The 12,383-nt window shown below is 37.3% G+C and overlaps 1 protein-coding gene across 21 annotated transcripts in view; it reads right to left on the bottom strand.

The window, feature by feature from the left end:
* The window catches only part of RBFOX1 (RNA binding fox-1 homolog 1), a 1,013,650-nt gene that overhangs the window by 40,921 nt on the left and 960,346 nt on the right, over positions 1-12,383 (bottom strand). For all 21 annotated transcript variants that reach the window (XM_053957185.1, XM_053957186.1, XM_053957196.1 and 18 more), the window contains one exon: positions 6,126-6,258. In XM_053957185.1, the coding sequence (XP_053813160.1) occupies positions 6,126-6,258 (133 nt within the window). The remainder of the gene's footprint in view (positions 1-6,125; positions 6,259-12,383) is intronic.

The following is a 12,383-nucleotide window of genomic DNA, read 5'->3' as shown; positions in this document are numbered from 1 at the left end:
CTTCCAGTCATGTACAGACAGAAACTTATTTTGAGTTCTAAATGAAACCACTTCATAAACACTATGCTGAAAAATGTACCCATCACTAAAATGAGACATATATGCATAACTCCATCATTAGACACGGCCAATATTAAGATGAAGTGACAGAATCAGGCAAATGAGTATAACAGTCCCAAGCAGGACTTGCACTACAAAAAAAAATCAGCTGATTTTATCTTATTTCCTCTCCATGATCTTGCATTATGACAGTGATATTAAATAAAAACCCTTCTGCTTATCCTGAAGTTTGAGGAAAAGTAATTCTTCACACTTCATATATTTTTCAGAGAATATTTCCTCTATTCAGAGTCCTTGTTATTTGTTGATTCCTGACTGAATCTTGCTAGTAGAGTCAAATGTATTTTCTAACAGCACCTTCATCAGAAGTACAAAGTGTAAACGACCAAGAACTAAGTTTTGCTTTTCCTTCCTTTAGTATATAAATTTCCAAGGGTTTTTTTTGTTTATTTATTTGTTTTTGTTTTTTTTTTTTTTTTTGTTAATTTGGTTTAATTTGCTCAGTTTATCATCCTTTTTTCTCTCTCTGAGGCTCTAGGCAGAAAACAAAGGGGATGTTTTGAGTTTGGGAAGAGATTGAAGGCATCACACAGGGACCCATCTTACCACTGCTCCTTTTACACTTTTTATTAAAAAAAAAAAAAAAATCCTGGTGGGCAGGTAAGTCTTGTGCTCCTTGTAAAACAACCAAGGGTTTTTAAATAGCCACGTTCCTGAAATCTGAGTTACTTCACCCAAGGAATGGATATGTGAATGTGCTTCCTGAAGGCATTAAAAAGAAGAAATTTGGGGGATTTATTCAGTTGTATTTTATTATTTTACTGTGCTAAGGAAAACTCAGAGAAGGGAGAAATCTTGATTTAATAAGAAAATGTACATCTAAATAACAGCATATGTGGCAATCATTTCCTGAAATTAATTTTATCTAAATAGGGAACTCTTTCCTCATCAGATATTATACATCTGACTTTCATGGGTTTAGCTCCTTTAAGTCTCCGAGTCTTATAATCACTTTTTGTAACTACATTAACACAAACTCTTTACTAGTTTATCTTCCACCTTTATAATATCCTGGGAGAACTACATCTGTCTTCATTATCATTTTTCTGTCCTCATCTTTCAAAAGGATTGAGTTGAATAATTTATCAATGACATAAAAAGACAGCCCTTGATTGTGCAAACCTTGGCTGAGAAACTTCCCAGCAGCTGAGGATCCATGGCCTCACCACGCACGTCCTGCCCAGGGCAGCACACCCAGCCTGAGGCTCACCCAGAGTGGTGGATTCAAGGGAACAAATGGGCAGCACACCCTGATTTCCTTCCTGGGCACAGCAATGGTCACAGCTCACCATTACCTCTCCAGCACAACTATAAGAATAACAGTTCTCTGTTTTCTGCTTGCTGGGAGGGTCACCCTCACTGTCCTACACTGTCCAGCTCCTGGTCTGGAAATCACCTTTAACATGAACCCTTTATCTGGGGCCTTCGTGAGACAAATGATACAAGAGGTGCAGCTACAGCCTTATTTAAACCAAAGACAGAACTGAAGCAACACTTTCCCACACTCTAATAACAGAGTTTTAAGGGCTATAAACATCAAACTGAAACTCTTTTAAGAGGTAGTTTCAACTTTTTAGGATGTTCTCTAATTCCAGTTTATTGCCTTTACAGTTTCAACAGCTTCTGCCATGGACAAGTTACATTTTCTGCTTTGTGATATTGACTGAGGGCATTGCTGCAGAGAACAAAGCTGACAGACATGAATCAATATATCCTGGCAAAACCCATTTTTTGTTCCAACAATTGCACATATACATACACAGAGTCCAAAGTAAGGGAAGTTTACGTGAGCCCTAGGAAATAGAGTGGGCAAAACCCATAACAACCAGAGTAGATGTAGTAGCTCATGCTAATCTTAAATTTAGAATTCAGCATAAGGGATGGAAAATAAAGCTGTATTTTCATTTTGAATCAGTGAGCAAGTAGCACTTCAGAATGTTTATTTTAACAAGAGGAACAGTTTCTGAATAGTCTCTGTTATTTCTCCTTCACACTCCCCACAAAGTCACAATTCTATTTAGGGTTGGGTTTGGGTTTTTTTTTTTTTTTTTAACTGTTCTTTTCAAAGAAAAAAAAGTGTATTTCTCTCCCCTGCTTTCCCAGGAAAGACAGCAGAGGAGGAGATACAGACTGAAAGCTAATTCTCTGTTAGCTTCATCAGAGCTGAAAGGAGCAGAGGGGAAATGTGAAGACAAAGTCATCACACACTAAACTTGTGAAGAATTTAAAGCAAAGGATGCTGAAACAGAAAGGCTCCACATTAGTTTCACTACCCCTGCTATCTACTACTGCTCTACTACCAGACATACCATGACTGGGTTTTCTTGACAACAGATTCAAGATCTCGCTTCCCTCTCCTGTTGCACCATTTTGAGGTTAAGCTCCCCATGCAGTGCAGACTTCCAGACTCTAAATTTTAGTTTCAGTCTTCTCACACAAACCAAGCTTTACTCCCCATTTCAGTGTCAGGGGGGTTTATGATACATACATTAATTACATGTAGTTATAAGTCAGCTGCACACTCTCATGTTTCAAGGCATTAGAGGTGATGCCACAGATGCTAAAAGTGAAGCATTTTCTGTGAGCTAATAAACAAGATGCTATCTCAAGGAATTGTGAAATGTCTCATTCAGAAGTGAAGGATCCATTAATTACTGAGGTAGTGCCATTTATCTCATGAACAGTAATTCCACTTTTACATGACACATTTTAAAGCACACCTGCTATTCTTTGATTTATAAGAAAATAATGGCCTTAAATATGGTTATAGCCAGCAATTTCCCTGGGACCTAGCAAAGCCTGTCTGCTGCTCCCCAGTAAGTGGGAGGCACAGCAGATGACACCTTTCAACAGGAATCACTACAACTCATCCTGCCTTGTGACCACAAGACCTAGAGGTAGATCAAGGACTAAGGTGAATGAAATAAAAGAAAATTAAAAGAGGTAGTTGCAATCTTCAGCTTTATATTTTGCAACTACTCACAGGTTCTTTCTTGAAATATTTTTCTAATTAAACACTGATGGATTTTAATGTAAATTTATTATTAAAATTATATCTGACATTATAGAAAATGTGTAATACTTTTTTTAATGACTGAAAATACTTAAGTATAAAACTGTTTACTTGGCTGTAAGGCTGGGCCCCTTCCTTGAGTGAAAAATAATAAATTGCTACTAAGTTGATTGCAGAGCAGCATTCAAAACTTACTCAATTTTTCTTATCAACAAATTATATTCCAAGTTGCCTGCTTCCTTTTCTAATCTGATTCATTCCCTATGATATCTTTACTATCTTAGTAATTTTCCTTGACTTCTATTCATGTTGCGACCAAAAACCACATTCTCTTAACTTATTTACATTGATCACAGATTTTTTTCTGATGGAAATTCCTTACTGCTTCTTTGATGGGTCACAGGATAGAATAGGTGAGCAGAGAACAAAGAATCTCTCAGCAATTCCGCGTTAAACTCTTGTATCAGTGGAAACACCAACATGAGATCTAACATGCCAGGCCAAAGAAATTATGGGAAAATAAAGCTTTATTACCCCAGCTGTGGATCAGTGCAACAGAGATATGTACAATTTCTGTACTGACTCATGAATTACAAAATGGGCAATTCAGAAAGCAGGGCCTTATTGGAAAGCACAGGTGGATGGAGAAACTTAAATATCTGAACTTAAACATGATTTAAGACAGGGCTGAGTAAGTGAAACCTTTTGCAGTGTCAAATTATGTTTGGTGGCAAAATGAGCCCTAGATTAGCAAGGGTTCCTGACAGACACCTGGAAGGCATCAGAGCAAGATGATGGGACCTGTGACAATGCAGGGCTCCCTCTGAAGCCAGATTTGGCATGAGCATGAAGGGGATGAGCTCCAACCAGCCTGTCCAACCACCCTGCAGAGCAGTGTGAGTGCTGAGCTGAGCTCCTGGAAACCAGTTCAGCTGGAGCATAGCTGGACCTGCCTGCAGAACCTCTGCACTGACTTAGAACAGGAGTTCTCTGTGTTACATGTCTAAGTTACTGCTAAAGGTGCTGGCAATCTGCAGTACAATTACATGAGGATATACATATGCTACACTTGGAAATGGAATTCTTGCTGCTGAGTCACTGAACTAATTATAATAATGTGTATACCACCACACACATATACACATAGAGCACCCACATGTGGCCTCTTAAATTAAGGCAAATGTAAGTTACTTACTCAGCAGAAAATATTTACTTATTTTGGAAATACTAATCAAAAAGTATTGTCCAATTCAAAAACTATCACACACAGCTGGTAATTATTTTTGTATATACCTTTATGACTTTGTATTTATCTAAAGGGTGATGTTAATGACATCATGAAACTGAGTGGCCCACCTTGTTATCTCACTACATATGGCACTCTATGTTCAAATTTCAGAATTTGTTTTTAAACAAGATGAAGATGGAGAGTCCACTTCCTTTAGATGCAGTATCCATTTGGTAGCTGAGGAATTCTGACTGAAATCTGAATGCGGGACATTCTGAACTTGTTTCCATCTTTGCCATGTGCAAATGCCTGGACTGACTAACTGAGAGTATGGCAGCAGAAGGATAACTCTGGTGGGACATCATCCTTGCCCAAAGGTAATTCAGGCAAACTTCAGAAAAGTGTCTTCATCCATTAGTGGTAATACTGTTTTTCTTAATAAACTACACAAAACACTCAAATAGATCAACAGAATACACTTTTACAAAATAACTTGATTCTGTGGCATGATTTTTACACTAGTTTTTACAATGTCTGATTTCTTTGAGATAATTACTGCCCAATGTGACAGAATGGTCAAACTGCCTGTATAAATAAATCCCTGAAAATTCAGGCCAAAAGCTGCCTGATAATATTAGCAAATTTGTCTGGAAAAAGATGCTCCTTTTGGCTTAATGGAAGCAAGGTTTACTGGGAAATTGTGGGAACTGGTGCAGGGTACCCGTCACCTACTGGAATGGAGCAGGGGGACACGGGCTGTGCTGGCAGCTCCTGCACAAGGGGACATCTCCAGTGGGAACCAAGGAGCTGCTGAACAGGATTTCAGTGAGGGCAGGGAGAGAAAGATCACCTTCTCTCACTGCCCATGCCAACCCCTCTAGACCCCTTCCCTGAAAGATCCAGCAGCTCTACAAAGAGGTAGCAGCAAATCAACTTTTTATGACAAAATACTACTCTGGCCTAGGATCTGCTAAGTTTTCTGATTTTACAGATTTCCCAATTTCTTGACAGCTGGAAATCTTTTGCTAATGTTACTAGGGTTTTTGTGTTCCATGCAGCAAACAAAGCCTTTCTGTGTCAGCCTTTGCAGAGCTACAGGAAAAACTGTTTATTCTTTCTTTCCCCCAAAAATATACATAAACCCCAAACAATCTTCTGAAATAAATAAGATTATAGAATTACTAGAAATTAATACTATTAATTCCTGTTCTTGGTTCCTTAGTTTACTACTTGGTTTCAGTAAATGCAGGTCATTGACAGCAAAATCTTAAGGCATTATTTAGGCAAATGTACACAAAACCCATGGTCCTGAGAGGAGCACCCCAGATTTCTATCATGGCAAAGATGGCAACTAGAAAAACTAAGCAAACTGCAAGAAAAAAAAAATTATATAAAAAAAAAAATACAGCACTAAGCCTTCAGGTGCAGAGACAACTTTCAGCAGGCGATTTGAAGAAAAAGAAGTTAACTCGATCCAACCTCCTTAATAACCAGATGTTTGCAATCATCAAAAATATACCTTTAGCCGAAACAATCTCCCTGTTCCGGAGCATTCCATTTGCGGGAGCATTTACATAACAATATGTGACATCTGAAATGCTTAAGGCCACCAAGCATGGCAGTACAAATTACAGTCATTTTTCAAGCCGCTGTGCGAGGCGCCGGTGCCGGGCAGGCACGACCCGCATGCAGCAGGGCTGGGAACGGTGCCCAGGCTCCCGGGATCCATGCTGAGCCAGAGGTGAGGGAAGCAGAGCTCCTTACCCGCCGTAGGCTGGGATGGGAGGAGGGGGAGCTGCCGCTCGGAACGTGTTGTACACCGTGCGACCTCGGCCTCGTAGGTGGGCACCTCTGTACGCGGCGGCTGCGGTCGCAGCAGGGTAGGGGAATCCTGGCACTGCAGAGGGAAAAGAACAGCGATTAGTGAGCAGTGCCCACATTCTGGAGCAAGCAGCGGGGTTGTGATGGGGTAAAACTTTGCCTGTAGCTGGACCAGGGAGTCGCCAAGGTGTTTTAGCTCGTCTTTTCACACAAATCTCTGCGTGCAAAGAGCAGGCGGCAAACTGGGAATTCGGATGGCAGCGTCGTTTATGGCTCTGAGTTTCTCAGAAGACACTAATGAAAAGAGTGGTGACTGGTTCAGCCAACACTGCTACCAGGAGACTCCCGAGGTCCAAGTTCAGGCTCAAATTTATAATGTCAGAGATATTTGCATCACATTATTGGATCTGCCTTCTAAAGTCAGCCCTGTTTAGAGTGAGGGTGAGACATCAGAGACTTAGGTGACCTCAAGTCATCTAAATTATCCAGTGATATTGCCAATTGAACAGAGCTTTGGTATTGTTCAAGAGTTGTATTATTAACCAGCTCTTAACTGCGTAATAAATCAAAGAGTTTTTCCTCTCTTTTCTCATTTTTTGGGGTTGCACCATGTACATAACAGTACCTTTCAGTCCTTCAAAGGCAAAAGTTGTATATCTTAAGAAAACCTCTGAATCCACATCATATTCAGACCAAATAGAAAAAACTTAATCATATAACAAAGAAATTAACTCAGACATTTTTATATTGCCATTGGATCTGTGAACATTAGTTACCATTCCATGTGAGACTTGAAATATGTTAATCAGAAATTGAACACCAGTACAGTATTAGAGGCTTTCCTTCTGTAAAATTTCTCCCTTGATAACGTTTTAATTGAAAAAAATAATAATAAAACCCCAAAACAAAAACAAAACTTCCCACTTTGCTTTCTCTGCCAGTTTTTTAAGCAGTGCTTCGTTACTTCATTTCTCCTTTGTACATATATTGTGTGTCAATGTTAGAACAGGTACTTCTTGAATGAATTCATCAGTGAGACAGATAAAATCAAATCCAGCTCTGTTGGCATCAGGTTACATCAAATGTATTTCACTGTGTTTAATTTTTTTTTCAGTATGTAAATAAAGAAGTGAAACAAAAATATTGCTCAGCAAAGCCCTAATTAAAAGCAAGCAAATGGAAATACTGTTGTATAACGATTTTCAAATCTGAAATATTGATTTCAACCCTCATTTAGTATCAAATTTTAAAAGATTTGATTTTTGAAAAAAGAAAATGAAAAAATTCACAACTTTTAGGCCTTGCTGGCTGAACGTGTGAAGGCAAATACCATAATTATGGTGATTTCTCTATTACTGCTTTACTGTGGTGCCTTTGTGGCTTTGCTAGGTGCTTCTCTCTGACAAAAAGGTTACACAGTAATTCTGCAAAGATTTACATGCCTGTGATACAACATAAATCAACCTTATGGCAATGCAAATAAATTAGGTCTGTCTTAGAAAGTGCAAATACCATATTTTATAAAGAATATAAAAGGAATGTGTCAAAATCGTAAAGATGAACTTGCAGAACTCAATATTCTGTTGATAATTTTGCAAGCAACTGCATTTAAGAAGTCTTAAAGGAATTGCACTGGAAAACACTTCTTTAAGGAAAAACAACATATACATCACCCATGTGAAATCTGGATGCTGTAAGGACTTTTGCATATTCAACAAGTTTGAGTATTGACCCGTGTAAATAGTGACAGCCTTGTATAAAAATTAATACAATATGCAGAGTAAAATGCAAAATACAGTTTTACATAACGTTCAAAGAAGACCTACACACTCCCTCCAGTCTAACAACTTTTTTTTTTCTTTCTTCATCCAGCTTTTGCTCCTTTCCAGTTACAGGTGCTGGACTGAATGGAGAACTGATCAAATCTTTGTGTAAGAGTGATGCTCAACTGCAGTCTGCCTGCCTTAGAAAAATCACTCCTTTCCAACTAATAGGCATTCCTAGAAGTAAGTTTCTCCAATAAATTGATTGTTAATTTGTGTCTTAAAAAAGAAAATGCAACTAACTAAATAAAAAGAAACAAACCCAACACACCAGTGCTCAGAAGAGTTTACTTAAGCAAATGAGTGGAAATGGATTTGAGAGAACAGCCAGGAAAAATGGATATCTGAATGGTGGACATGTTAAATGATAAAGTGTAGCCTTTAGGGACACTCTTAAACTGTCAAAATCAAGAGACATTTCACTGACCTAAATGGCAATTACAAAAAAAAAAAAAAAAAAGAAAAAAAAAACAAAACAAAAAAAAGACAAAAAAAAAAAAAAAAAAAAAACCAAAAAACAAAAAAAGCAGTCAAACCACCTTAAAATTTCTTCACTTGCATCTCTAGTTTTCTAAATATTGATAGAAAACCCACTTTCACAAGAAGAACAGAAGTGATAGAGAAAATCCAGCTAACTCCAAAACAGCCTAAGCTCCAGCAATGTAAGACATGTAACACCGTTGTGGACTTGCAAGGCACGATCTGGAAGTCCTGCCCAGAGTTCTGTTCCAATAATTAATTCTTTGTAGTGAATATCTACGTTTGGCAATATTTACAGCAGTTGTTCTTTTAGGGTCCTAAGCAATAATTAAAACCAACTGGAATTATTGGGAAACACTGAGGAAATGCCTCTGTGAAAGAATGAACCCCCAGCATGGATTGTGAACATTTTTTCCTTTGAATTGTACCATTCAACTGAGCTTTCACACAGACATATTAAGATACATATTTTGCAACAATTGAGCATTTATCCTAAATTCTCTTTATTCTTCATGGCAGTCACACGTTGGAAAGAATTACAAAGAGGGTCATTGACCTCAAATCTTTGACAGTGAATGCTTTCCACAAATAAATGCCACTGGAAAAGCAGAGTGCCCCATCAATGAATGAGTCAAAAATAACTTTTTTTTAAATTATATTTTTACGAGAAAGAAGGCTTTCTCTTAACAAAAGAGGAAAAAAAGGAAGGAAACAGAGACAGCAGGAAGAGTCACTTAGTCCATAAGAGTTTACCAAATCCAAAACCTGTAAGTGAGGCTCAGCAGTCATGGGAGATGCTAAGACAGATTGTGATTTTTTTATCCTTTTCAAAGTATCTATAACACAAAGGATGAGTTTGAATGAGAAGCCTGAAGTAATGTAATTGTTTTGCTATGCTTGCCTTGCATTGCTCTCTTAATAATGCATGAAATGTCTAAAGTAAAGCAAAGCACTAAAAACCTTAAGAAGCAATTAGTGGAAGGCAGAGCAGTGAGGTGTAGTTCTGTCAGGAAGAGGATCAGACATGATGGAAATGAAACATGGGGCTAAGAGTGGCTTTGCAAGGCCTTACAATCAAATGAGGTCTAACAGCTGAGTTTATTCATAACAGAATGACATCCATCCCAAAAATTGATTTGGGTCCATCTGAAAATCAGAGTCTTTTAAAACACACTTTCTATTCTCAGGTAGTAATATCGGAGATTGAGATTAGAGGTAAAATAATCAACAGGTTTTGTTGCCCTGGATTTGAGTTCAGAAAAAAGCCCCATAACACTCCTTCAGCCCAGCTGAGAAATCAGATGGGTAGGAATATGTAATAACCACTGAATTTATTTTGCTACCAACTTTTTAATATCCTCACCCCAAAAATCACCAGCAGAAGTGGCAGCATTAGAACACAACTGAAGAATGGACTTCATAAAAAGAATTTTATGAAAAGGGCTGTCCCATCAGGAAGTATTAAATGTTATTAACCAGTCCCAAAAGTAATGAAGATAGTAGCCAGGAGGGGCAGAGGTTTTAATGACTTACAGTTTGTAGGTCAGCCTTCCTTAGTGCCTCAGTGCCACGCTGCTGAAACCCAGTCAGTGAAAATGCTATTATAATGGGGTTGGAAATGTGTTTGACTCTCAGCAGGGAAGCATCTGAGCCCACTTCTAAGCAAAAGTAGCTTAAATTCATCAAAGTAATTTGATTATTGGAATTCTTCTGATCTGTGACTGCGAAAAGGCAGATTTCTCCAAATGCATGTTGATGATAGGAGGTGATAACATGAGGTTATAAAAATACTTTTCTAAGGACAATACATAATCAAACATCAAGCCATAGAAAACAATTTACATTTTCATCTAATGGCCCCATCCATTCTATAGATATTCATTCTGCTATTCAAATATGAATGAGACTGCAACCACAAAACTCAGTTCCTACAGTCACTTCACACAGCAATTTTAAGTTTTCAAGTTAAAAAATTAGAGTATAAATAATATGCTGTAGAAATCCTTGGCTTTCCTTAATATAATTATCCAAAATCATACAAATCATCTACTACAGCCTAAATGAAATTGTTTTAAGAACATTATGCTGGTAAAATTTCTTCTTTAAACCTGTTTGCTCTATTTTTGTACTTAGGGGGACACAATTTTGAAACGTATTAATTGAATGAATATGTCTACAAAGTTTTCTCTTTTTACACTTTGTAAACATGGAATCACTGTCACTTCAGTGAACTTAATTTTAAATCTCAAACATGAAATATGGCCAGCAAATTTCCACATTTAAGCAATTTAATTGGAATTAACAGGATTCATAGTAGTGTATCAGCAAAATTTAGATAACTAATGATTTTATGGAAAAAGCAAATATGAGCTTAAGGAAGAAAAACTTAATCTTTGAGTTCATGGATGAAATTTAATCAAACCTTAATTTTTCCCCGAAGATGTAATATAAGCATTTGTTTTACTAATCTTTTATTAAATGAACATGACAGGGAGGTGCACTTTGTACGCACCATATCTCAACACAGGCCTGGAAAAACAAAGACTGAAGGGGCAATGAAAAGCTTGAGTTCCCAAGAAGAGGAATATAACCTGGCAAAAAATACTTAAGGGTTATACACTGCGTATTAAAGTTTTAAAGCGATGGGATAGATGAAAGAGCAGCAGATGCAAAAGACAACAGGGGGCAGATTTTGTATCAAAGTCATAAAAATATACAGCCACTTTAATGGGCAATTATTCTTCACATTTGTGCTGCGGTTTGAATTTGTATGAGGGTGCCATATGCCCCAAGAAAGGTGTGCCATCAAAATGGATGAGCAGATCTACCTCTCATCACTCCTAATCTCTCCTCCTCTGCACAGAGTAGCAGGTCATCTGCCACCAAGAGTTTGCAAATGTTTTATGGTGAAGAATTTTAATGCTCCGTCGTGTTTGAATCGGTTTATCGCTAATTTACTGCGGCACAGTTTAACTGCTAGAAAGACAGGGAGACACATTTACATCATTCCCATAGTTCAGGAGGATCCCCGTTGAGGAAACACAATAAATTAAAAACAAAGAGATATAATGGGCAGCATGCTGAGAAAGGCTAAGCAGAATAATCTATATGATATTATCTGAGATTTCAGGAACAGAATCAGCAGTTTATCCCAATGTGTGCTGTGTTCTCCCTCCACTGTAATAGTAATAAGTATTATTAAGTGGCATTCTTTGAATGAAGTATAAACAGTGTGGTAAAGAGGATTTGTGCATCTAAATACACAGACCAAAGCACACTGCAAGAAAAATGTAAGCTCTGTTAATAAAGATTTTAACATGAAAAGGCATTTAAATTATATATAAATATATGTACATACACATACTTCAAATTCAGGGTAAAAAAAAAATCTTTATAAAGCTCACAGTGTTTAAAATTACAGGCTGAAAATACATTTCTTCTCCTGTCACTATTGTGAGATGATTTTCCCTGGGATCTAGTTGTGAATTAACTGCATTCAAAAGAAATTTCCCATATCCATCAGAGTCACAATTGGTCACTTCTATTTCTTTCTTTCACAAGCTATTTATTTTTTGAACCATATTTAAAATTATAGACCAATTATTTCCTTACCATTGTAAAAAAATACATGCCAGTATTATACACTGCTGCTTAGGAATGAATAAATGTGTATTTTGGAGAAACCCCTACTTATAGGACATTCTCATTTGAAATGCATTAAAAAGGAAAACAAAAATCTCTAATTAATGTACAAGTCTAATCACCATTCTCCACATGGAAGAGTAATTTTTCACTGTTCATTTGCTCAGTGTAATCTCAAAACTGACATAACAGAAAAGCAATGGCCTATAAATCTGCTCTCATTTGTTTCTTTAATATTCATATTCCATTGAACTAC

This window comes from Vidua chalybeata, chromosome 16, assembly GCF_026979565.1.
Source record: "Vidua chalybeata isolate OUT-0048 chromosome 16, bVidCha1 merged haplotype, whole genome shotgun sequence".
Classification (NCBI taxonomy): Eukaryota; Metazoa; Chordata; class Aves; order Passeriformes; family Viduidae; genus Vidua; species Vidua chalybeata.
Note: the sequence above shows the minus strand (reverse complement) of the source record. Positions and strands in the feature narration are given on the sequence as shown.